The sequence below is a fragment of the Symphalangus syndactylus genome, chromosome 8 (genome assembly GCF_028878055.3).
Source record: "Symphalangus syndactylus isolate Jambi chromosome 8, NHGRI_mSymSyn1-v2.1_pri, whole genome shotgun sequence".
NCBI classification, from domain to species: Eukaryota; Metazoa; Chordata; class Mammalia; order Primates; family Hylobatidae; genus Symphalangus; species Symphalangus syndactylus.
In genome coordinates this window covers 44444138-44471577 of record NC_072430.2, presented here as the reverse complement: position 1 = coordinate 44471577, position 27440 = coordinate 44444138, and the positions used below count along the sequence as shown (strand labels likewise).

Below are 27440 nucleotides of genomic sequence, written 5' to 3'. Positions count from 1 at the left end.
TGACAGAACTATTAATCCAGGATATTAGTCAAGCTCCTTTCTTGTGGTGGTGAATCTCCAAATATGGCCCCATTGGTGCCTCCCCGCTTTGCATCAAGTAGGACACCAAGACCAAGGCCAGATGAAGAGAGAGGGAGCACCTTTTTCCCTCTCTCAAACTATTTGAGAACCAGTAACCCAGAACCCCTGTGGTGGCTTCCACTTTGGTCGTTTGAAATATTTGCTCTTGAGACATTCCTTCTTGGAATCCATCTGCCATGCTTGGAGAAGCCCAAGCCATTGGAGAGGCCATGTGCAGACAGTCTGGTCAACAGCCTCAGCTGAGCTCCTGGTCAGCAGCTAGCATCAGCTGTTAGGTGATGAGCCCTCCTGGATGCACAGCCCAGTCAAATCTCCAAATGACCCTACCTCCAGCTGCCATCCAACTACAACCATGTGAGCCCCAAGTGAGAACCACCCAGTGGAGCCTAGTCAACCCATAGGAGAGTGAAAGAGACTAACAAATTGCTTTTTTAAGCCCCTGGATTTTAGGATGGTTTGTTACACAGCGTAAATAACTGGGCCAGGCGCGGTGGCTTATGCCTGTAATCCCAGCACTTTGGAAGGCCAAGGCAAGCAGATCACGAGGTCAGGAGTTTGAGACCAGCCTGGCCAGCATGGTGAAACATCATCTCTAGTAAAAATACAAAAATTAGCTGGACATGGTGGCAGGCAGCTGTAATCCCAGCTACTTGGGAGGCTGAGGCAGGAGAATAGTTTGAACCTGGGAGGCGGAGTCTGCAGTGAGCTGAGATCGTGCCATTGCACTCCAGCCTGGGCAACAAGGTAAGACTCCATCTCAAGAAAAGAAAATAAAAAGAAGTAACTGGACCACTCTTCACTGGAGTATTCAGGACCCTCAGGTTGTTCTTGAGACATTAAATAAAATTATGATTGTTTCTTTAGTAGCCTTGGCTCTGAGATGGGGACATTGGATTATTTTCTTTTTAAGGACCTGCCTTATTTCATAATTTTTCTAATAACTTGTCTTAGTCTGTTCAGGCTGCTAAAGCAAAAATGCCATATACTATGTGGCTTAAAAACAATAGAAATTTTTTTTTCACAGTTCTGGAGGCTGGGAAGTTCAAGGTCGAGATGCCACAGATTGGGTGTCTGGTGAGGGCCTCCTTCCTGGTTCATAAATGGCTGGGTCCTCACATGGCGGAAAGGCAAGAGAGTTCTGGGGTGTCCTTTTATGAGGACACTAATCCCGCTCCACATGACCTAATTACCTCCCAAAGGCTTCACCTCCCAAAACCATCACATTGGGGGTCAGGATTTCAACATGTAAATTTGAAGGGGAACACAGACATTCCGTCCACAACATTCTACCTCAAGATCCCCAGAATGTGTGTCCTCTTGCATGCAAAATACATTCATTCCATCTCAGTAGTCCCCAAAGTCTTAACTTGTTCTGGCACCAATTCTAAAGTCCAAAGTCTTATCTAAATATCATCTAAATCAGATATGAATGAGATTAAAGATACCATTCATCCTGAGGCAAATTCTTCTCCAGCTGTGAACCTGTGAAACTAAACAAGTTTTGTGCTTCCAAACTACAATGGTGGGAGAGGTATAGGATAGACATTTTCATTCAAAAAGAGAGAGAGAGAGACAGAGAAATAGGAAAGAAGAAAGGGGTAATGGGTTCCAAGTAAGTCCAAAATGTAACAGGGCAAAAAACATTAAACCTTAAGGCTCTAGGAATAATTCTCTTTGGCTCAGTGCTCTGTCTTTTAGACCCACTGGGGCAGCAACCCCACCTCCATAGCTCTCCTGGGCTGGAGTCATACACCCATGGCTTTCCTGGGCTGATGCTCTGTCTTCCAGGCCCATTTGGGTGGCAGCATCATCCCCACAGCTTGGTGGGATGGCCCTACAGCAGCTTTCTCCTGGGGTCCCTATGGCTTTCCCAGGCTGGGGTTCCTCACCTGCAGCTCTTCTAGGCAGCCCAGTCCACCATGGCTCTGCTGGGTGCAGCCCATATTGCAGCTTTCTGTGGGGACCCCATCCCAAGTCACTGGGCAGGAGCATCCTGATCTACCTAAATTGAAGAGATGATTTGATCCTTTAAAACTGTTCTGCTCTCCCACCACATGTCCCTTGGACTCTGGGCCTGTGGTGCAAGTGGCAGCCCTGATGAACTCTGAATTGCTTTTGAGTAATTCTTCCATTGTCTTGAAGAATAGTTCCTGGATTCTGCTGAGATGACTCATCCATACTAATATACTTATCAAACAGTCACTTGGCCACACTATTAGTGGTCTCATTTTTTGCAATATGAATCGACAAAGAATTTTTCAGATCTTCAGGTTCTGGTTTCTTTTTGTGCTTAACAATTCTGTCTTTAAGTCACGTTTTACTATAAGTAGTCAGGAAGAGCCAACCTGCACTTTCAACACATTGCTCAGAAATTTCCTCAGCTAAATATTTAATTTCATTGCTTGCAAGTTTTACCTTTCACAAAATACTAGAACCAAATAAAATTCAGCCAAATTCTTTGCCACTTTATAACAAGGATCAACTTTTCTCCAGTTTCTGTTGATATATGTCTCATTTATGTCTAAAACTCATCAGAATGGCCTTTACCATCTATATTTCTACCAATATTCTGTTCAGGATTATTTAGGTATTATCTAGGAAGATTGAGGCTTTCTTTATAGCTCTCCTCTTTACTTTCTGAGCCCTCACCAGAATATCCTTTAAAGGCCTGGTTACAGCAGTTTAGGTTCCTCTCCCCTCCCCTCCCCTCCCCTCCCCTCCCCTCCCCTCCCTTCCTCTGCCCTCCCCTCCCCTCCCTTCCTCTGCCCTCCCCTCTCCTTTCCTTCCTTTTCCTTTCCTTTCCTTTCCTTTCCTTTCCTTTCCTTTCCTTTCCTTTCCTTTCCTTTCCTTTCCTTTCCTTTCCTTTCCTTAAGATGGAGTCTCACTGTGTCACCCAGGCTGGAGTGCAGTTTCGGGATCTTGGCTCACTGCAACCTCCGCCTCCTGGGTTCAAGCAATTCTCCCACCTGAGCCTCCCGGGTAGCTGGGAATTACAGGTGCCCACCACCACGCCCAGCTAATTTTTTTTTTTTTTTTTTGTATTTTTAGTAGAGACGGAGTTTTGCCATGTTGTCCAGGCTGGTCTCAAACTCCTGACCTTGTGATCCGCCTGCATTGGCCTCACAAAGTGCTAGGATTACAGGCGTGAGCCACTGCACCCAGCCAGTTTAGGCTTTTGCTAACATATATCTCAAGACCCTTCCAGCTTCTATTCATTACACTGTAAGCCACGTTCACATTTTTAGTTGCCATTACAGCAGCATCCCACTCACAGTACGAACTTCTGTCTTCGTCTGTTAGGACTGCTATTACAAAAATACTATAGACTGTGTGGCTTATAAACAACAGAAATTATTTCTTACAGTTCTGGAGCTAGGAAGTCCAAGATCAGGGTGCTGGCAAATTCAATATCTGGTAAGAATCTGCTTTCTAGTTCATAGATGACTGTCTTCCTGCTGTGTCTTCACATGACAGAAGGAAAAGGGAGCTCTCTCTGGTCTCTTAGAGAGTACTAATCCCACTCATGACCTAATCACCTCCCAAATACCCTGCCTCCTAATACGATCACATTGTGGATCAAGATTTCAATGTATTAATTTGGAGAGGGACACAAACATTTAGTCCTTAACATAATTCTTAAGTGTTTTGAAGATAGCTCATATCTTCCCCAAGTCTTAGTTTAGATACTGAATGAGGCAAATGTAGTAGAAGGTAAGGTAACAGAGTGGAAAAAAAGAATAGGCTTTGGAGACAGGCAGTCCTGGGATCCAGGTCCAGGCTGCCACCTACCAGCTATGTGACCTTGAACAATCTGACCTCTTTTGAACTCTGGATGTTTAAATACAATGTCAGCCTCCCTGGCTTATATGAAGATTCAAATAGGGCACTGTAAGGAAAGCTCCTTACACCATGCCTAGCACTATGAAGCTCCTGCAGAAATAAGCGTTGATATAGACAATTGCTTCCTTTGAATATGGCTTTCTTGTCCTCAATTTGGTAGCTTTCCTCCATCTCTAGCTGGGGGATCAGAAGGAATGAAAGACAGATATCCTTGGAGAGCTTTGCTGTGTGTTGGTTTGGGCTGTCCAGTGGGAGGCAGGAACTTGGTAAGAATGACGAGGCACAGAGGACAAATAAGAGTTAGAAAAAGGCATCCAGCTAGCGATTAGAAAACACTGTCAGGATAAGGACACTTCACGCACATCACTATGCATATTTCTAAACTGATTTTATTTTAGTGCTGAACACTTGCCGTGTGAAAAGTCCTATGCTCAGTACAAAGACACATGAGATATGGTCCCTGACCTCAAAGAGCTAAAAAAAAAAAAAAAAAAATAGCTGGAAAGACAATGTCATATAAACTCTTGAAAACCCAAATGCTGACATAAAACTCTACTAGAGAATATGTCCCAAGGAAATATCGCTACACAATGGATGTAAAGAGGCTGTGCCTCTGTGGATTGTTTGCTTGAATTTGGCTGAGGGACAGTTATTGTACCACTCACCTGGAGATGGATGTTGAAAGATATTTTAATTTGCAGAATTACTTTATAACCACAAGAGACCATTCAGTGGTAGCAAAATGTTCAAGTCTTTTCTTAAACCTTAAAGTGGATGATATTGGGAATACTCAAGTGATACAGAAGAGATATGTATAGGGAAGTTGTATCCAGGAAGCTTTTAATAGAACAGACTCCCAATAGTGAAATCGTACTAGGAAAACAAGGAAGAAATGTGGATCATCCAGTTGTAGAAATACAACTGTGAATAATGGATAGTTGAGGGAAGCCAAGTATACATGGTTACATTGTATCATCTAAAAATTCATGTCTTTCCCAGAACCTCAGAATCTGACTTATTTGGAAATAGAGTTGTTGCAGATGCAGTTAGTTAAGATGAGGTCATACTTGAATAGGGTGGGCCCCTAATCCAATATGACTGATGACTTTATAAGAAGAGAAAGCAGGCCGGGCGCAGTGGCTCATGCCTGTAATCCCAGCACTTTGGGAGGCCGAGGTGGGTGGATCACAAGGTCAGGAGATCGAGACCATCCTGGCTAACACGGTGAAACCCCATCTCTATTTAAAAAAAAAAAAAAATACAAAAAAATTAGCCGGGCATGGTGGCAGGTGCCTGTAGTCCCAGCTACTTGGGAGGCTGAGGCAGGAGAATGGTGTGAACCCAGGAGCTGGAGATTGCAGTGAGCCGAGATCACGCCACTGCACTCCAGCCTGGGCAACAGAGTGAGACTCCATCTCAAAAAAAAAAAAGAGAAGAGAAAGCAGAGACATAGACACATACAGAGCAAACACCATGTGGAGACACAGAAACACAGGAGGAGAGAGTGCAGTGATGCATCTGCAAGCTGAAGAATGCCAACATCAGAAGTTAAGGAAAAGTCATGGACCTGGTTCTCCCCTAAAGCCGTCCAATAGAGCATGGCCCCGTCAACACCTTGATTTTGGACTTGTAGGCTCCAGAACTGTGAGAGAATAAATTTCTGCTGTTTTAAGCCACCCAGTTTGTTAGTCCCTTGTTATGGCAATCCTAAGAAACTAATATGCCAGGGTATCCTATCTCTCTAGACCCACTTATTTCTGCTGAACTGTGACCTTGCAATTTTCCAGATACCCCCAACTTCTAAGCCTCCCTCTGATTCTACATCTACAGTGACCCCCCCTCCAAGATTTCTGGCCCACTCCAAAAATTGCCCTTCTCTCACTCTTGCCACCACCAAGGAATCTGGTGGAATGAATGTGGACTCACCACTTGGGTACCAGAAAGGGGTGACACTGGTGGTGGGTGTGCATCCATGAGGCAGTCACTACAAAGTCTGAGTGAATTTCTACAGCTGCTACTATGGGCACAGCCCTCAGTCGAGGTACAGCTGCCACTAGTACCATCCCTGGAGAACCCTGAATCCTCCCCTGGTAAAGAGTAAATGGTTGGGTCCATCCTTGGTCATAGCATGACCTTGGCAGAAAGAGACAATGTCCTGCAGTCTCTGGGGCTTAAATTTACTGCCAGCCTCAACCCCAGGGGAATTCTTCCACAAACAGTATTTTTGGTTCCCTTGAAAGTTATTGAGTTTGATTAGGTCTGTGGCTTGCGTTTGAGAGAATCCAAGATTTGTCTTCATGTCTTGTTGTGAAAGGCCTAGCCTGGTGCTTTGGAAGAGATCTTTCATAGAATCCCCTATTGTTTGACCTGATGGGGTTAGTCTACCACCATGACCCTATTGGACTATGCCTGGAAATGCAGAGTTGCAAGCCAGAGGCTCCCTGACCCCCGAGCTCATGGTCTATTGGTCATCATCATTGTAATTAGAAGATATTGCTGTTGCTGATTATGTGTGTTGCTGCAGAAGTAGTTGGGTTTGGATGGAGTATGTCTAGAGATGCATGCCAATATAGTAGCCACTAGCCACGTGTAGCTATTTAAATTTAAATTTGAATTATTTAAAATTAAATGAAACTTAAAATTCAGTTCGTCAGTCACACTAGCCAGTTTTCAACTGCCCAATGGCCACATGGGGCTAGTGGCTGCCATATTGGAGAGCACAGTTATAGAATATTTTCATCATCACAGGAAATTATACTGGATAGCGCCAGTCTACAGTTATTTGCTTTCCCGAGCTTTCCCTGCACACAAGCTCTCTCCTTTTTTTTTTTTTTTTTTTGCTAAGTGTAATTTTCCAAGTATTGAGAATATGTCAGCTCCATAATAAGAGGAAACATGATTTAATCTCTTACCGTCTGTTGGAAATAATAAAATATATGCATCTATTTTTTAAAAGAGGAAAAATGAGTATTGCTAGACCAATGTTTCCCAATTTGTAATGTGGACATAAATCACCTAGGGTTCCTGTTGAACTGTAGGTTCTGTTTTAGCAGGTGCAGGTGGGGCCTATGGTTCTTCTTCTGGTTCACAGACCACACCTTGAATAGGGAAGAGTTGTAGCATGTGACTTGTGACTTAGGACCTTATTGCTGTTTAAAGGGCCAAGGAAATAATTACAGCAAGTGAACTTTAAATGGAAAAACAGAAGCTGAAGGAAATACTCTTATCGCCCAACACCAGAAGAATTAGACCAATGCCCGTTCTTTAGTCTGAATGTGAGACAGCATAGCAAAGATGAGCTATGCAGCATGGCAGAATTAAGAACTGGGGCCAGGTGCAGTGGCTCGCACCTGTAATCCCAGCATTTTGGGAGGCTGAGGTGGGCAGATCACGAGGTCAGGAGATTGAAACCATCCTGGCTAACATGGGGAAACCCTGTCTCTACTAAAAATACAAAAAAAATTAGCCAGGCGTGGTGGTACGCACCTGTAGTCCCCGCTACTCGGGAGGCTGAGGCAGGAGAATTGCTTGAACCTGGGGGGCAGAGGTTGCAGTGAGCCACAATCACGCTACTGCACTCCAGCCTGGGCGACAGAGTGAGACTCCATCTCAAGAAAAAAAAAAGGAACTGGATGCCCTCTGGAGCCTTGCTGTCTAGATTTGATTCTTGACTTCATTACTTCCTAGCTGTGTATTCTTAGGCAAACTACCATGAGACCTCACTTTCCCTATCAGGAAAATGGGAACCATACTAGTACATTTTTCAGGGTAGTTGTGAGGACTCGGTGAGTTAACAGATGGAAAATGCTTGAGACAGTGTCTAGCACACGGTAAGCACTGTACATGGTTGTTAAATCAATAAATACATGTAACATTCTGCTTCTAACGAGAATATGCTTTACTCTGGATGTGTCAATACATTTCTGACCAGTTGTACATCACTTGGCTTGAAACAGTACCCTAATTTCTCCCCTGAGGATTGAGGAAGGGGTGGGAGGTGGAGGGTAATGTGTTTTGATGAAAGATTGGGTCCATGAAGCATCCTGGGTTATAGTACTAGTGAAAAAATTACAGAGTCAAAAGTTGAGCCCATCATTGATAGGAATGGTCCAGGGAGCTTAATCAATGGCATGGTAGACAGCAGCCATCTGAAGGGCGTGCCGGCGACCATCACTTAACATGCCTCCTTAAAGAAACTGTTCATCATTGGTTACTGTTGGTGTACCAAAGTCTGCATTTGGAATTTGTGCAGCTTTTGTAGAATCTGCCCCTTAAATATGAGATGTTTCCCTTTGGTGAGTGACTGAAAAACAGATCTGAGTCACTGAAGAGAATATGACACAAGCTTTTCTCTGGTACTAATCTTCTTTAAACCTTCTTCCTTCACCCCAAAGCAAAGAGCCCAGCCAACAGCGAGTAAAAAGATGGGGCTTCTCTTTCGATGAGATATTGAAGGACCAGGTGGGGCGGGACCAGTTTCTACGATTCCTGGAGTCCGAATTCAGTTCAGAAAACCTCAGGTAAATCTCTCAAAGTTTGAGCTGTGTGCAGAATGTGTGTGAAGAAATTTGCATAATCAATCTCTCCATCTCTCTTTCTCATTTAAACATTATCAGGGTTCAAATTCAAATGCCAGCTAATCTGGCTGAGGTTGAAATGGAGAAGAACAAATTAAAATATGCAACTCTGTCACCACCATAATAGCACCTACTAACACCAGCATGTTTCAGTTCAAGTCTATATGACCTTTGTGCAACTAATAGGAAATAAGTCTTCAATAATAATTAGTCAAACGGATTTGACAACATCATTCATTAAGTACAGCCATAGAACCAGGGAGCTTCAGAGTGGAGAGGCATCTCAGAGGCTCTCTCCTCAAAACTTCCCAGTCTGGGGTCCTGAATATCTGAGAAGCTAAACGGAAGAGGGAGGAGTCAGTGGGCTCATTTCAGAATTTCAAAGAGCAACGTAAATATCACTCAGTAACCGGTGATGTAACTGTAGCAGCTACGTAACAGTAGCAGCTAATAAAAACATGCTTTTTTCTTTTAGTTGACTTCTGTCAACTCCAAATAGTGGTTGCTCTGATCATCTGACGCCAGTGAGAACACCTGATTGTTCCTATTGGTCTATAATTAATACTTGATGAGGGAAATGTATTAATAATTACTGTTTAAAAGGAGAAAAAATAAGATATTCAAAACCTCGGGTCCAATGTGAGAGGAAGAAAAGGGGGTGAATTAAAAGAAAAAGTCTCCTTGGTCATGAAAAATTTGGGAACTTATTTATTTATACTTTTATGGTATTAGATGAAGAATCAGAAATCTGCAGAAAATGTGACTTATCTGAGACTTATCTAGTGATCTTAGCAAACTGGTGACTTTTTAATGGGTAAGATGGAATCGCTCTTTCTTTTTTCTTTGTACCAGGTTCTGGTTTATATAGTAGAGTAACACCCATCTTCCAGTGCTGTTTTCTTTAAAGATGTCTTAATAATGTTTAAATATTGTATTACTTTAAAAACTCAGAGCATGTATTGTGGGCAAAGGACTGCCCCTCCAAAGTTAAGGTGCAACATCCATGCACTTATTTGAAGTTGAGACCATCGGTCCCATACGTAAATCAAGTGATGTTTATGCTACACCTGTGCTGTATCAAGCCCTGTGAGAGTCTGCTGAGAGACGCAAGTCAAGATATGTGATCTTTGCCTGTAACGACCTTGTAGGTCCTTGAGGAAAAAACACAAGAAATGATTAAATCATTGAATGGTCTATAAATGAGTGTAAACTCTAAGAACCGTTTTGAAAGCATTTAAAGGAGAAGAATCAAAGCTGAAGTAGTTAAATCATAAGCTGGACTTTGAAGAATACACAGGATAATAGCAGACAAAGAAGAAGGAGAGAGAATATTCCAAGCTGGAGGACCAAATGAGGAAAGGGGTGGCCGTGGGACACTCCCACTCCATAAGGTCCTGGCAGGACACATAGATGCCAACTAGCTGTACGGAGCATGCTGTTCTAGGCATCCACATGTCTGTTATAAACCAGACAGGGTTGAGTATCTTATTTTGGGTGATTATACAAGAGCCTTTCCTTGTGCTGAAGCATGATTCCAAACATATCTCAGAGCTTCACTTCAATGCTTCATGAAGTATTTGTAACAGAAAGCTTGACTTCTAATACTCTTCACTAGGGTGGTACTCAGACTAGCCTCCCAGTATAGGAAGGAAGGCTCTCTGTGGCCAGCTTGATGGACCCAGGTGGCCTCTCTGTGTAGCCAGCTCAGTCCCAGTTTCCACCCCCTCCTTGGTCCCTATGAGCCACCCCGGGAGTCCTTCTCATCTTCCTTTCTTACCTGTTCCCCTTGGGTCTCCAAGATGGAGCGGTATAGAGGCCCCTTTTACCTAACTACCTTTAAGCCCATTTAGCCTCAGGACCCTCTGCTGCCTGCATTGTTGCAGAGAGCTTGAAGAATGACCCAGAGTTTGGTCATTGTGAAGGTCCCAGGAGCATCCACGGGCTCAACTGCCACCTTGCCTGGTCAGAGCATTCATTCTAGAAAGTCCTGAGTGTAGCCAGAACCACATATCAGTTCAGACTAGTTTCACAAATTATGCATCACACTTAAAGCCCAGAGTGCACCAAGGAGTGCGTCCCTGGCAGGTGTTCAGTGCTTCTTCCTGCCATCACCTCCTGTGCCTCTGCCAGCTCCTTTCCCCATGCCAGGAGGGCTACATTTAATCTTGGGTGAAAGCATGCATGTGAGCATGTGAGCATGTGTTCATGTGCCAGAGCTTAAGCCACACCCCCAGCATGCAGAAATCCAGACTTCAGAGGGTCACCTCTGCTCCATGACAGGAAAGGGAGTAAGGAAAATAGAATAGCAGGGAGGAAAAGGATAGCCAAGAGCCTCGAAAATCCTCTCTGGATGCCCAAATTCCTTTTGATGATATTCAGCATAACTGGATACATGGTGGGTGAGAGAGAAGCTCAGCTGTAAATCACATAACTGTAGAACTCTTCAGTCACCCACCACAGGGCAGCCTTTTCCCCATTCCATTGTGTTCATTCCTTCAGCTGCAGATATCAGCTTAGCACCAACCGTGGCACAGGGCTGGTGGATTCAGAGCTGACTGAGTAAATAGCAGGGTGGCCAGGCATGGCTGTACAGATGCACCTCCACTGTGGCTCATGCCATGGAGGCCTCTGGGAGTTGTGCAATATGGCTCAACTTAAGGATCCTGCCAACCTGTCATGTTGGCCGTGCTGGAGTCGTCCCTTCTCTGCAGGATTGGTGAGGGCCCCAGGCCACTGGCATTAGAGCATGGCAGGAAAAAGCCTGACCAGAACTCACCTGGGTAAATTACAGGTGCTCCCTCTCATCTCTCCAGTGAAAGGGCTGCTTAGATCATAACATTCTTGCACAACCCACGGGGTGCCAGTTAAGTAGCCAAGCGGCTGAATTTGTATCAGAGCTTCAGAATGTGGAATGGAGGAGCCCCAAAGTGTCACCCTGGGTCCTTTAAGGAATGATTTCTATGATGACGTAATAGAAGTTGACATCCCCTTTGATCAGTTTCCTCTGGGTGGGTCTGTGAGATGAGGGTGGGAGCATCATCTCTGTGGACTGGGTGGGGTATGACCAGCAGCGCATTTTGCTGAAGCTGTGAGCTCTCTGTGGCAGGGTCTACCGCTTTTTCTCCTTTTCTGACCCACCTGAGCTGAGTGCAGGCTCCCTTTGCACTGAGTGGACCCACAGACAGCTGTTTGTTGAGTGCCTCAGGAATGCACATGGCTTCTGTCCACAAGGCAGGGGCCTCACAGCTCTGATGCAGGGAGCTCTGCTCGGTTTCTTGGCCTCATCCTTCTTCCTGCTTTGTGCATTTTCCCAGAATAATGACAGTCACTCCTTCCCATCTTTGCTCCCTCGCCTACATCTCCCCTACACAAATCTTTGTCCTCCCTGGCTTGACACCCTCTGCTGCACAACAGAGAATGAGTTAAATATCAAAACCCACAGCAGAGTGTCCCCCGTACATTTTTTATGAGCTGTAACATCTCCTGAGAGAAGGTAGTTGTTCTTCTAACCTCCAGATTGATGATCCGAGTTCCACACAGTGTCGGCTGAAGGGAGAAGCAATTAAAAGAGGACACAGTGGGGTGCCAGGTTCATCTCGAGGGCTCTTGTCTCTGGCAGTTGCCCTGAGTTCTAGGAAGACCTCCGAAGGTTCACTAGGGCCCAGCGTGATCCACCACTTACCAAACCCATGATTAGTAGGAACAGAGGTGACTCCCACGACACCACAACCATCTGCAGTGTTTCAGTCACTGCCCAGTGAACAGAACTCAGCGGCAGTGGTGCTGGGGGTGGTTACTAACGTAGGCACCCCGGAATTTCAGCCCCACCGGGAACTAAACCAAGTTTAAGCCCTGCTGCCTACATCTCCGGTTGACCAGCAGAGGGCACAGAAACACTTTCTTCTCTCCTGGAGTTTGCTTTTTCTCTGGAAACGAACCAAAAGCTGTATTTTCTAACCCCTGAAAATTCTAGTTTATGAAAAGATATGTAAACTGGTGACTGAGGGCCTGCACAGACCTCCTGGTAGGATGGAGAATGATCAAGGGCCAAATGGTTTGTCTTACCCAGCCAGCCTTGAGAAAATACTCTTCCTTGAAAGCCTCTAGGGAGAAAGGAGGCTCCCACTGGGGCAGCTCCTGGATGGTCCTCCAGCCCGTTCTCCACTGCTTCACCCCAGTGGTATCTGAGCCCAGGCTGCCTTGCTCTAAAAGCTAGTTTCCCCACCAGCATTTCTAAGTCATGGACACGGATCAAATGCCCGCACAGGGGCTGCCTCCCCACTGCAGCTATGACAATTGGCAGAGACCAGGGGCGGGGCAGGACAGGTGGTCTCCCAGATATTAGTCCTTGTGGCCTGCCAGTCACAATGGCCCTTCTGCTGCAAGCCATGGAGGCTTAGTGCAGGATGGATGGATTTGATGCAGCTGCTGGCATTTCACTCCCTGCCGCTGCCCTCGGGGAGGAGCGGTACCTGCAGGTTTTTTATAAGAGCAGAAGCTTCAGTGGGCTTCCCATGGGCAGCAGATGTGCAGAGAGGAGCTGCTGTGGCTCTCTGCAGCGGGGAGTGTGGCCTGGGCAGCCTGGGCTCTGAGTTCCCAGCTCAGGCCTGTGGGGCACGAAGATGGCCAAAACTAACCAAAGCCTGTTCTGAATTTCAAATTGACACAAAGGTTCCTCAAAACCAGTGATGGTAAACACATACGGGATGTCAGGATGCTGTTGTGACAGCAGTTTTGCTGTTGCCTGAGAGAGACAAGGCAGGTCAACTCCAAGGCAGACAGAAGGCCAGGAAGAGTCCCCAGTGTGTGCAGGGAGAGAAAACTGCTGTCTAGAGAATGTTACCCCATACCCTCCCCCTCTCCCTTCTTCCCCTTTCCCCCTCCTTCCCTCCCTTTCCTTCCCCTCCCCTTCCTCTTCCTCCAGCACGCCTGTTGTTTTCACTTGTACTTAAAAAAATTCTTGGTTTTATGTGACAAAGAAAACCTTTTTATTTTTACATAAAAGTTTATTAAATTTGATTCTGTGGCCTGGTGCAATGGCTCACACCTGTCATCCCGGCACTTTGGGAGGCCAAAGCAGGCGGATCACTTGAGGCCAGGAATTCAAGACCAGCCTGGCCAACATGGTGAAACCCCATCTCTGCTAAAAATGCAAAAATTAGCTGAGCATGGTGACATGCCCCTGTAATTCCAGCTACTCAGGAGGCTGAGGCCGGAGAATAGCTTGAACCTGAGAGGCGGAGGTTGCAGTGAGCCAAGATGGAGCCACTGCACTCCAGTTTGGGTGACAGATCATGACCCTGTCTCTAAAAAAAAATTGATTATGAAATTTGTATTTCCATCAGCTCCGGGTCATCTCTATATCCAGCTGAGTGATGTACATTTTCATGTGGCCCCCAAATCATCCTACAAAAAGGACCCTGAGCCCTCAGGAACCTCAGGGAGCCCGCAGAGCTCCCGGGGTCCTCAGGGCCTTCCCAGAGGGGCTCAGCAGCTCCTCCTCAGTGCTGACAGAGGTGACAGAAGGTGACCTCCCATGTGGCATTGATTGAGGGGGCAGGAAATCACCCAGGTGTCATCCATTTGTGTGAGACGTTGCAGGGGCCCAGGGGGCGTGGGAAGATGCTGACCCAGAAGGTTGCTTCCAGCCAGGGATTCAGCCCAGGCGGCCGCCCTATGTGAACCTGGTTCTCCTGTCTGCCCAGCATGGGGCTGAGGAAGCCTCACCGACTTCGTCTCTGGACACTTGACCCATTCTGGTCCTTGGAAAAACCAACACTGGCTTCTTCCTTTAGAGCCAGGTTCCCCGCATCTTTCACCTACTGGTCAGATGTGGCCTTCCAGGCAGAGAAAGCCTCGTAGGTACTCTCGCCAGCAGATGGCCATTTTCACTTGCAAGCCTCCCGGCCACTTCCTTCTTTTCACAGCAGACCTGAGAAAGTGGACAGAGAGCCCTACGGAACCTAGGGCAGGCCTGGGAGATGGAGGAGACCCAGGCCCCAGCTCAAGGGTCAAGGGCCCGCCTGAACAATGAGGCAGGGGAGCAGTTCCTTTCAAGCCCTTCCTTCCCCACCCTCTCTGGACTCTGGATAAAGGAACACGACTGCTTTCCTCTCACCCAGAAACCAGAAGGACCTGAGCACCCAGGACTTGTGGCTGTCAGAGAGCTGTGGAAGGGCAGGGGACGCCAGATGGCAGCAGCAAGAGCTGGGCAGCAGCATCTGCCCAGGCCACCTGCGGAGAGAAGGCTGGAATCCGAGGGATGACACTGGGCCAGCATGGAGCCTGTGGCCACCACACTGACCCCTCCTCAGCTCCCCCTCACAGGACCTGAAAGCATTTCTGAGTTAAGTCTGGATAGGAAGTTTTCCAGAGCCATGCCACATATCCCTCCATCCACTCGATGCCCATTTTACAGATGAAGAGAGAGGCACCCAGAAATGTACACCAAGGCAAGATATGGCATAGACAGGATGAGGGCAAAGCCTGCTTCCTGATCTGATGGAAGTCATGAAGCCTTCCCTGCCTTACGCTTGGCTCTGCAGGGTCACTGAGGGGTCCCTTTAAGGAGATCATCAGACTCCTAAATGGTAAAAAATGGCAAATCAGGGGAAGAGTTGGAGCCCAGCATTTGGGGACACACAGACACACACACACACACACACACAGTCTTCTTGCCTTGCAGAAATTGGGTTGCATTACTCCAGTCTGCCACTGAGTGGCACCTTTGGGCCATGCACTTGGCTCCAAAGACATTTCCCTGAACAGCAACAGAAAAACATGTTTAACCCTAAAAAAAAAAAAAAAAAACAGTACATCTTACTTTGGATGAAATTTGATGACAGATTGAATGCACTGTCCGCACTTTCCACCATATCATGGTAAAGCTTCGCTTGTCCCTCCCTTTCTATTGACTAGACTACCTGTGATTCCCACTGCTATGAGAACCAGCACAGGACCTACTCTCTTACTCACTGATGGGGGAGCTGGCCTGTCCATTCATAGGGCAAAGGATATGACACCCAGACCTGGATCCTGCTGCAAGGCTGCCTTGGGAACCATCCTTAAGACCCGGTAGCTGTTGTCCAAGCTTTGGCTCTGGCTGCTGCTGCTCTCAGCAGAAAAGAGCTCACTGCTCCCATGCGGATGCTGAGGGATTAAACAGAGACAAATACGGAAGTGAGCAGATTTTTCTCTCTTGCTCTCTGCAGAAGGAGAACCATTCTGCAGAGAAGTTTCCAATGTATGCCTCTTCAGCATTGTTCCAGATGTGCCCATCTTCACTCTGAAACCCGTGTATTGAGCACCTACTATTTGCCAAGCAGCATGCTGAGCACTGATGTGAATTGGCTCAGTTTCTCCATCTATAATAGGAATGGCTGGTTCGTTCTTACACAGATAGTCTTTATGATTCCAGGACCCTGCCTGCTTCTGGGATCTTTCCTCCATTTTGATGCCATCAATTGATCCCAACTAGATTTGACAAAGGGACTCACACTGTCTGCATGGTGGCATGTTTGTAGCACTGGGGTTCTCAACCAGGAATGAGTTCATCTCCCAGGGGACACTGGGCAATGTTTGGAAACATTTTTAGTTGTCATAACTTGGGAAGGGGGGTTGCTATTGGCATCTAGTGGGTAGAGGCCAAAGTTGCTGCTAAACATCCTACATTTCACAGAATAGCCTCAACAACAAAGAATTATCCAGCCTGAAGTGGCAATAGTGCTGAGGTTGAGAAACCTTCATGCAGAGGGAGAGAAATCTCGTTTTGACAACGAGAAGCACATTGATCTTTTAATATGCAGTTATTTTCTGTTCTGCACAATAGGAACACCTTTGATGTTTTCACAATCTCCATGGTCTTTGCAGCCCATGTAGTGGCATCAGGGCAGGCTGAGAGATGCAGCAGAATGGGTATCATGGGACATCAGCTCTGGGGCCATGTCCGGCAACATCCCGATGCTGAGCCCCCTGGAACTGACTGTGTTTCTGCTCCCACTTCAGGTTCTGGCTGGCTGTCCAAGATCTTAAGAAACAACCCCTACAGGATGTGGCCAAGAGGGTAGAAGAAATCTGGCAAGAGTTTCTGGCCCCAGGGGCTCCAAGTGCAATCAACCTGGATTCTCACAGCTATGAGATAACCAGTCAAAATGTCAAAGATGGAGGGAGATATACATTTGAAGACGCACAGGTTTGCTTATCTACTCAAGTGGTTGTCATAAGGTGTTCATTTGTCCACTTCATTGCCTGACCTATTAGCACAAGTTCAAGGCATTGTGGGTAGTTGAAATTTCAGATTTGGTTATTTTTAAGTTCATCAGTGGAAACCATTTCAGATAGGTGCACAGCAAAATCCCAGGATCATTTTCCTAGATGAGTTATGTATTACATAGAAACCAAAATGTGCAGTTATATGCTTTATTTGTTCCAGGAAAGCCTCAAAGTGTTTTACAAAATCTGAAGCCTTGTAATAAGTCAGTGATAGAATCTGGAAACCAGAACACGGCATTGGGGAAGTGGGTGTAGTGAGTTAGCAGGGCCATGAGTCAAACCCACATCTGTCTACCTCCGAAGCCCACACTGATAACCACCTCTCTACACTGCTTCCGCAGTGATCTCCAGCTCTGCGGTGAATATTTTTTAAGCATATCTATATTCCAGGCTCTGCGCTATGTCATAAGATATCACAAAGAACAGGCAAAACCCCTGTTCTCAACGAGGTTGAGTGGGAGACAGACAAGTAAATGGGCAACTTCAATAGTGTGAAAAGTGCCCCAAATGGGTGAACCCTAGGTTAAAGCAAGCCTGCAGGAGAGACTCCCAAACCTGTAGGACACAATTAAGATGCTCACAGATGCTCGTGATGCTGGCTAAAGAAACAGGAACCACCCTAACCAGCAGACTAAATTTTGACAGCTGGGAGGTGCTATTTCTAAAAATAAGCATTGGGTTGGTTTCTTACTTCCTGGCCCCTAATTTCTATTTCCTGTCACCATCCCACACCCAGTGACAGGGCTTAAGATTTTGCTTATCTCCTTGACCCCACTTACTTCTCTCACCTCTGGGGCCCCCAGTACAGAATTTGGGTAGTTTGCCCTCTTGCAGACATTATTATCTGATTTAGGAAACTCAGTGTAGCTGCACCAGTGCAAATAATGGCATGAGAACACAGTGTCCCGTATCGTCCGGAATTGCCTTGCCATTTGCTCAGAACTTCAAGATGGAAACACCTACCAACCTCAACACCATAACTATCTTCTTCTCTACCCCTGGTCACGAGCTCCATCGAATGCCTGTGCCAATCACGAAATCATGACTCCTTCATATACCCCTTGCAGCTTCAAAGCAGAATGTTTGAGTCATGAGAGCTCTTTGCTGAGATATTTTTGCTTATGTGTATGTACGTATGCTTTCAAGCACCATATTGACATGGCCAGAGAGGAGAGTGACAGGGAAGTTCCGTGGGGGTTCCCTGCATGAATGAGCTGAAGCTCAAACTCCAATATTTATGAAACACAAGAAGAGGGATACTGGTCAGAACCTTGATGCATCTAGCACAGTATTAACACTCCAAGCACGACATCAGGAGGGATTTATTTTAATTTTTTATTATGAAAACTTTTAAACACTTGGAAAAGTGGAAACAGCAAAACAGCAAACCTTTATAGACCCTCATCCAGCCTCAAAAATCATCAGCACATGTCTGATCTTGCTTTATCTCTAGCCCCACCTACTTTTTCACCTGCCACCTGGTTACTTTAAAACAAATCCAAGATGTTGCATTATTTCATCTGTAAACTTAGATATATATCTCTAAAAAAAAAAAAAGATCCTTTTGTTTGAACATTGCCACAATATCCTTTATCTCCCTCCCATCCTCACATCCCCTTGCAATTTATTTGATGAAGGATTTAGATCCTTTGTCCTGTAAAGAGTTCCAAGCTCTGGATTTTTCTGATTGCAGCCCTGTGGTGCTATTTAGCATGTTCTTCTATCATCTCTGTTTCCTATAAATTAGTTTTTTAAGATATTTAATCAGATTTAGGTTTGATTTTTTATGGACAAAACTACTTCATGGATTGTGTGGTGCTCTCCTATCAGAAGGCACATGTCTAGCCACCTCTCTTTTTGCCCTTTTTGGAGATATTGATGTCTATCACTTATATCCATTAGTTAATTAGAGGTTGCAAAATGACGACGTACTAATTTTATTCTTTCTTCACTTATTAGCTGGAATACTTTCATAAAGAGAAACTTCCCTCCACCACTATGGTATCAACTAGCAGTACAATTCACGTAAGAAAAGCAGGATAAATGTTTGATTCTCTCCCTTCATTTGCCAGTTTTCAAAATGAGTGGTTTACTGTTATCTTCCTATGGTAAACATTAGGGTCTATTATTTTGATTTTACTATCTTTGTAAACTCATGAGTTTAAACATATGTGCTATGTTTTAATCCATTTTGCTGATTATTTTTATTGATGCTTCGATTGGGCCATCTCTGGCCAGTTGGCTCTTTCTGACACAGCCCTAGTGATCTTTGATGTCATCCAAATAGCAAGGAAGCTAAGATATTTCAGTCTTTGCCCTTACCCAGAATAAGCCGTTTCTCCAAGGATCCCTGATTCCTCTTAGTGGGAAATGGTATTTAGAGACTAAAATCTAGGCACTTGAGTGTTTCATTGTTCCTGGATTGTTTATCATTTCTAGCCCTTTTCAGTCCACAGAGCTAGGAAATGTGTTGTTGTTTATAATAAAAATACATCATGAGTTCATACTGATACTTTTAATTCAAATTCTGACCTACAGGGGATTTTATTTAACCACTTGTTTCTTACACCTGTGCCTCTTTTCTCTACGCTGAGAATCCTGACTTTCAAGGGCACTGGGTGATAGCATAATTATTCATTTGCTTTATACTACACAGAGCAGCCTCTAAACCACAACACTAAAAATACAGCAACAGTGTGATTATCGCCTGGTTCTTTAATTGTTCATAGTATTCCATTGTGTGGAGGCACCATAGTTTAGTCAACCAGTCCTCTCTTCTTGGACATTTGAGTTGTTTCTACTTCAAGAAAGGTTTGATGGAAGAAGTGGGGAAGTCAGCCTAACGAAGGTTACATATTGACAAGTATCTCAATATCCAACCTCCATTAGTACAGTGCTCTACCATTTTCCAGGTACTTCTAAATACATTCTATCTCATTTCCACAGCAATCTAGACTAGACATGAGGATGTCTTAAGCATCCCCATCTTCTTCATTATCTGATAGGATTACTCTCCCATGAATTCAAATAAAACAGTCTTCCTAAGCCAATCCCTATTTTCAGCCCAATTTCCTATTGCTTCTGAAGTGTATTTCCACCATAAATATACAAAGTGTTCCTTTCTAGCAGAGTGACCTTGGACAAGTTGCTTAAGTTCCCTGAGTCTTCCTTTCCTCATCTGTAGAACAGGGATACAATGGAGCCTACGCATAGGGGTGGGATGGGGACCAGGTGAAAGGAATCATGTCAACCACTAACGGTGTCTGGCCCACAGAAAGACAGAGTAAATACTACCATCTTATTTTTCTAATGTCACTAATATTCTCTTTTTAAGCTGTTATGTTTAATGTATTTGGTGAAAATTTTTAAATAATTTCACATAACCTTAGCACCCAGAGATAACCCCTATTTTGGTGTATTTTCTTCCTTGATTTATGTATGTAGCTACGTGTAAGGTCTGCTCAGGCTGCTACCACAGAATGGCACACACTAGGTGGCTTAAACTACAGAAATTTATTTATCACATTTCTCAAGACTGAGAAATCCAAAATTAAGGTGTCAGCAGATTTGGTTGCTGGTGAGGGCTCTCTTCCTGGCTTGCAGGTGGCCGCCTTCTTGCTGTGTCTTTATAAGTCTGGTCTCTCTTCCTCTTCTTATAAGAACACTAATCCCATCACAAAGGCCTCTCTCATGACCTCATTTGAACCTAATTACCTCTCAAAAGACCCACCTCCAAGTACCACGACACTGAGGATCAGGGCTTCAACAATATGAAATTTAGGGAGACACAACATTCATTCCACAACAGGGAGATTTTGCAAATAGTGTGATCCTGTAACCTGCCTTTTACCTAAAACAGGGGTCAGTTAAAAAACTAAATTTTTCCTAAAAAGAGCAAGATAGTAGACATTGCAGGCTTTGTGAATCATGTGCTCTATGTCACAGCTATTCGATTCTGCATACAAAAGCAGCTACAGTGCAACAACATGGCAATGTAAATGACATAAATGAGGACCTATGGCTGTGTTTATTTATGAACAGTGAAATCCAATTTCATATAATTTTTCACAAAATACAATTCTTCTTTTAGTTTTTTCAGCCACTTAAAAACATAAAAACTGTTCTTCGCTCATGGGATGTAAAGATCTAGATCACAGGTCTGTATCTGTAGATTTGAATCACAGGCTGTAGTTTGTGACCCTGTGCTAAATAAAATTTGGCACATGTCATGAAAATTATTGAAATGCTTCAAGAAATCCAGAAAGCTACAGGATAGAGGATTGGGCATAAAGGATCCTCAGTTTTGGAGGGAGAGTAAGTTAGAGGAGACTTTGTTTTGGTGCAGCCATGGCAACACAGAAATCTGAATTGTGAATGTTTCTATATGAGCATTGAGTGTTGTGGAGCAGAGGTCAGCAGGTGCCAAGAGACTCACACTGCCTTACCTTCCTGGACAGCACTGGCTGCCTGCCCCAGCAAAGTAGGTGCAGTTCAGAAGTTCCCGGGTATAAAAAGGAGGTTAAAATCCTTAGCAGCCCAAGACCAGCCAGGACTTGCACTCACATGTCCTCGCTTGCTGGCCAAGATTCTGCTCAGACCACACTGTCCCTGGATTGTTAGTGCTGAGGGCTTGGTGTTGGCACTGAGACCTGGAGAAGTTCTAGTCCCTAGAGTAAGGCCAAGAGTCTAGGAGTTCCTTCTAGAATTACACATTTAAGTTCTTTAAACTTTCTCTTCTCAGTTTGCCTCTCTGTTAAATGGGGATGTTAACACCTCAGCCCATGGGGCTCAGGGGCTCTGGGCGGCTTCCTCAGCTGGTCATGATGGTTCTCATAAACCCCCTGCGGTGGTCATATGCTTTAACATTAGTGCTTAGTAGCCTGAGTTGAAAGTACAGCCAGACTTATGGATTCACTGGAAGCAGGGACTGGGGGTGGGGTGCAGTCTGTCTCCAGTGGGTTTTGTTTCTTATTTGACCACACGCATTGTTAGAGCCAAGTTAATTGCCTGTATTTGCTTCCAGTGGAAATATTTCACAAGACACCCTGTCAGCGTGGGCCCAGCATTTGTACTTGTGTTTTGCTGATCCGTTTAGCTTTTTTGAAAATTTGGGCCAAGACCAAATCTTCCATAAAGGTCTGTGGTCTGTGACCATAGCCCTCAGCTGTTTGCTGTGTTGTTCCAATTTCATAGATTTAGCCTTGTGAGGGGAGAAAAAAATATGGGCCATGATTTTTTTTTTTTTAAGGACTCAGTTCTTTATGCTATGGATTGAATTCTCTGTTCCCAACCATGGGGCCTCAAAGGACCTGCATTGTCACCTACTTGCTATGTGGTCTGAGGCAAGGGCCTTGACCTTTTGTGCCTTAGTTTCCTCATGTGGGTGATGGGGGTGATGTCTTCTCTACAGCCCGCTAAGGATTTTAGAGAAATCAGATGAGCTAATAGCCCTGAAAAATCTTTGAAAAAGTAGAAAGTGCTATATATTTGTAAGTGTGAACTCACAAAAATTAATGACTTTAGTACTCTCTGGGGTCTCATAATTCCAAGCTGGATCCAAAAGAAATTCTCTCAAAATATCTGCCCTTAGATGGGAAAAAATGCCAGAAAAGGATATAAAAACCAAATTTTCAGGTCCTGGAGTGCATCCTAAGGAATTTGAGTTTCTCATCCTGAAGACAGTAGCAAAGCATTGCAGGCTTTTACGTGGAAGAGGGTGACTCCCATGGTGATGGGCATAGTAGGCTGGAGCCAAGAGAGAGTTCTGAATCCTGGGGCATGTCATATAAAGCTCTGCTGGAGTTGTTGGTGGAGAGAATTAAACCACAGGAAGTATTGAGAACCTTCAGCTTCCTTGTAGGGCATTTGCCTCTTTCCAAAGCCTTCACAGGCTCTAGAAGAGATAGAAATCAGCTGCCAGCACAGTGGCTGCTTGGCTTCCATTTAAAAAGTCTCAGAGTACCAAGGATGTTCCAAGGACTATCTCCCTGGATCCATTCAATCATTTGTCCATCTGCCCATCCACCCATGTCATGAACATCCATTCTCCCATTCAAGTTGGGAGACCTTGACCTGTGCGGCATAATATTCTGTGCAGAGGGAAATAACATGGGAAATAGGAGGCCCAGGTGGCTTTTTTTGCCATCAGGCAGAGCTTATCTAAAAGCACATCATTCTTTACAAACAAAACAAACCAGACCTAAGAAAGCGCTTCATTGAGATAGGATTGGATTGGAAATCTGTCCTTTAAGTGGACTGATAGTGGAATAGGACCAGCCAGCCCAGCCCCATTGGCTTTGATCCTTGCAGTTCCCCACCTCACCTTCCTATTTGTCCCACCCCCCCTGCTTTCCTGACCTGTGGTACCTGCTAAGATGCCCCACCCTGCCCTGTACCTGGAGTGTCTGGGCCTTCCAGACCTCTGGATTTGAAAGTTCTTTCATGGGAGCAGAAATTTGGTCTTCTTTACCTTTTATAAGTTCCTGCGTCACAAAGGCAATGCTGAGTGCTGAATGTCAGCTAAATGCTGACAATTCATTCCAGAATTATAACATTTTCAGCTGTGCCTATCAAAGAAGCGGGGGACAATTTGTCCCTTAGCTTTCAACTTTGGAGAGACAACCTTGGGGAGTACACCTAGTGGATAGTCAAGAAAAGCAGTTTAAATTAAATTCCTACAATGTGCCAATTCAGCAAAACTTGGAATACCCACCAAGTGTCAGATGTTCTAGGCGCTGTGAATATACAAATGCAAAGGGGGGTTCCTTTCCCTAAGCGGCCCTCGGTCTGACTTGCCACAGCTCTACTTGGCCTTGATGAACTCACAAAAGGATCAAAGAGCATACTCAAGGCCAGAATGAGGTCTGGGTGAGAAAAGAGCTGAGAAAGATACCATCAAGTCCACACCCGCCATGAGCAGACAAGAAGCCTCTAGCAAAACGTTTCTATTATTACCTAAGTGTAGATGTTTCAGTGCAACTTGATTAAGGAATGCAAGGTTTCTACCATTTGCTTTGTTTAAAAGCCAAAGCCCAGTAAAGTATGATTTTAGGTTTGCCCAGATTATTCAGAAGTAGAAGTCTTCCCAGCTGTTCATCTTTGCTCCAGTAGTAGAGGTGGCGGCATTGCGTGCCAGTATCACAAGACCACACCAGGTTTCCTGGTATTAATCCTCTATTGGAAGGCATTTCCTGGTAGATTCTCATGCCAGACATATTTTAATAAGGAATTCTGTGACACTGCTTGCTCCGGGGGTTGCTCATTTTATCCTGTGGGTGGTTTTATTTTTGGGAGATGAACAGCAGAGGGAGGGATGCATTTTGCAAAGAATAAATCAGTCGTTTGTGATCCAGTTCTGTTTATTACTGCACAGACTAGTAGTTCCTGACAGCTACTGAGAGAAGACGTCAAAGAGTTCAATTCCAAAATTTCTTGGTTGCTACTTCTGAGCATAGGTTCCTTACACCAAACCCCATGACCTCCTTGAGGAGGAAAAGGAAAACACTTTTCTTTTTTTTTTTTGAGAAGGAATCTTGCTCTGTCACCCAGGTTGGAGTGTGGTGGCATGATCTCAGCTCACTGCAAGCTCCGCCTCCTGGGTTCACGCCATTCTCTTTCCTCAGCCTCCTGAGTAGCTGGGACTACAGGCGCCTGCCACCACGCCCAGCTAATTTTTTGTATTTTTTAGTAGAGACGGGGTTTCACCCTATTAGCCAGGATGGTCTTGATCTCCTGACCTCATGATCCGCCCGCCTTGGCCTCCCACAGTGCTGGGATTACAGGCGTGAGCCACCGCGCCTGGCCAGGAAAACATTTTTCTAAGTTAGTATCCCTGGTATTTGGGAAGGTGAAAGACAATATGCAAAGCTGTCTTTGAAGCTACCCTTATCTAAGAATAGGGATTGAACAGCATGAAAATACTATGCCCTTTGGCCAGTTAAATTAAATCCGTTTTTATAGATGCTTTGCGGAGTAAAGGCAAAGGATCATTTACTCTCACATCTTCTTATGACCTGGAATGATGCCATATGTGGAAACACAGGGCTCCCATGTCCTACTTAGGAGGCTAAGGAAATCCAAAGGGGGCACTTCCCGTTTTAGATCCACATGATCCCAGGTTGTTCATCCAAAGAGACATCCAGAAGGAGCAACAGCTTCCTATCTTTCACTTGTGTGGATGTCCGTATCGTTGTGGTATCTTTTCTGTTGCCTCCTCTATGTTTGTTAAGCAGATACTGATTTGTGATCCACTTCAAGTCCTCACCACTGTGCTGACCTGCAAGAACCATGCTGAAGAAAAGCTCATTTTCCCTAGGCTTCAGCTAACCATGCCTAAGGTCTGAGAACCTTTGGTCAAACATATTTAAGTCTCTTGAAAGGTGAGACTCGAGGATACAGATTTATGACTTCCTAAGGGCCCATAAGCCCTCAACGCTTTACGAGGTTGGGACCTTGTTTCCAAAGATGTTCACAGCTCCCATCAAGTATAGATGGCAAGTTGTGCATGAACTGCCTGTTAAGTGAGAAACTAGAGCCTGGGCCATCCCTGGTGTCTTGGCCATTACCATTGCTAACAGCAGTGATAGTGAATGGTACCCAAAAGGGAATTGTAAGCAGTGGCCACACCTTCTACTAGGATGACTCAGATTTAGGACTCAAGAGGAGGCTCCTAACTTTCCTGCAACCACACATGGAGGGATTTTGTCTCAGCCAACTAGTACTGACTCCCCTTGGGACCCAAGTGAAGGACAGTGAAAAGCAGCACATCAGTGTGAGAAGAGCATGAGCTTTGGGGTCACACAGCTCTGGGTTCAAATCCTGGCTCCATACTTACCTTGGGTAAGCCACTTGACCTGTTAGAGTTTCAGTATCCTCATTTGTAAAATGGGGGTGTTTAAACCTAAGCACTACTTCAGAGCAAACACCACCAACAACTAAAATAGTACAGCTAGACTCTGCTCCCAAATCCTCTTTGCTTCTTTCTCCAGAATCTCTCTCATCCCACAAATCATCCCTTTCAAGGACAGTCACAGCATGAAATTATTACTGCCACTTGACATGTATAATCATTTTTGTAGTGCTTCCACTTCTACTTCCACATTTAACTGTGTGATTGACAGGACTAGAAAGGTGAGCCTTTGGCTCCTAGTCCAGTTCCTTCTCCATAACCCCACACGGCAACACCACATTCTGCCCACACAGCCTCATTTTCCTTCAAGAGACTACATGGGACCCAAAAGCTCCCAAAGTCTGGATGTGATTCTAGGCAGCCTAGGTATGGAGGGCAGAGATGAGGCACATACACCTGCAAAAAGAAAAATAGGATACTTGAAAATCACAAGAAGAGCTCTTGGCTGCTGTGCAATGCTCCAGCCGAGTGGTTCTCCACTCCAGGAGGACGTTCTGAAGCTGGAAATGAGATCTCTGCTGTCTTAGGAGCCCACAGCACAGGGGAGGACATAAGGGTCGTCTTGAGGAGTTCAGCTGCGTGCTTGTGGCCCAGGGCCCCAGTCATTTGTCTGATTACCTTCCCCACCTCTTGAGAGAGTCACTGTGTTTTGTCTAAAAGGAAAGGAGATTTCCAAATGAGGACTCTCTCAGCAAAATATTGATTTTCAGCAGGTGTGGTTTTGAGACAGTTTGTACTGCATGCTCTCTCCAGCTCTCACTGTGCCTCGGACTCTATTGATTCTAGTTGGTTTTGATCCTGCCTTAGCATCCCAGGCAAGCAGAGCTCTCCTAGCCCAAGAAGAGAAAATGAAGGTGGAGTGGCTCATCGGGGTAACATCCCTGCACTACAGCCATCAACCACTCCAAGGATATGATGCCTCCCACTGCTGAGGACTCTGGCTAAGACACTGCTGCGATTTACAGCCCTAGAGCATTGGTTTATCATCATATAGAGAACCACCCTCATCTTCTTTGGAGGAGGTGCCTCTCCACTGCATCCCAAGGTGGGAGTGACCTCTGGTAGTTCTGCTTGTTCCTAGTCAACTCAGTCATCTCTGTTGTAGAAAGAGAAAGAGAGACAGGGCAAGAAAGAGAAAGAGGGAGGGAGAGAGGAAGGAAGTGGGAAGGGAGGGAAGAAGATAAGGCAAGACAAAATAAGACAAGACAAAGCAAGAAAAAGAGAGAGCACACGGGCGAGGAAGCGAGCACGCTTTTTCTCCATCCCCTTAGGAATTTACTCTCAGCAGGGGCTTGGCTTGGCTGGTTTTGCCAGTGACTCCCTTGCACTTTGCAGATTCTGAATATACATTTCCCTTAAGACTGGTTGTCTGCAGAATAGAGGGAACAAACCAGCACCCCCATAAATCAGCAGAGGTCACTGCCAAGAGCTTTGTACACTTGCTGTCCCTGGCAGTGATAAACTCATTGCATTTGGGAAATGGCCAAAGACCCTGAGTCCAATCTTAATTCTTATTCCCAGAAAAATCTCAGTTTTCTGTTCACCCACCCCCGTTTACTGTCTTTGTGTTTCCCAGACAAAGCTGGCAAGGAGGAAAGAACACAGTTCCATAACTGGATCATCAAAGGCTGCATTTCGTTGCTTGGGGAGGAGTTGCAAGGCAGGAAAGAGTCACGGATCCCTAGGCTGTGGAAAAGAGAGGCCCAGGCCAGAGGGAGGCTGAAGCCATGGGGTCTGCATGGGGTGTGAGAGATCCGCAGAGG

General features: G+C 45.3%; 1 protein-coding gene across 18 annotated transcripts in view; it reads left to right on the top strand.

Moving 5' to 3' along the window:
• RGS6 (regulator of G protein signaling 6) overlaps positions 1–27440 on the top strand; it is a 640138-nt gene that overhangs the window by 575556 nt on the left and 37142 nt on the right. For 17 of the 18 annotated variants that reach the window (XM_055288922.2, XM_055288927.2, XM_055288923.2 and 14 more), the window contains 2 exons: positions 8316–8441; positions 16503–16689. In XM_055288922.2, the coding sequence (XP_055144897.1) occupies positions 8316–8441; positions 16503–16689 (313 nt within the window). The remainder of the gene's footprint in view (positions 1–8315; positions 8442–16502; positions 16690–27440) is intronic. The other variant, XM_055288930.2, reaches the window with a different exon arrangement.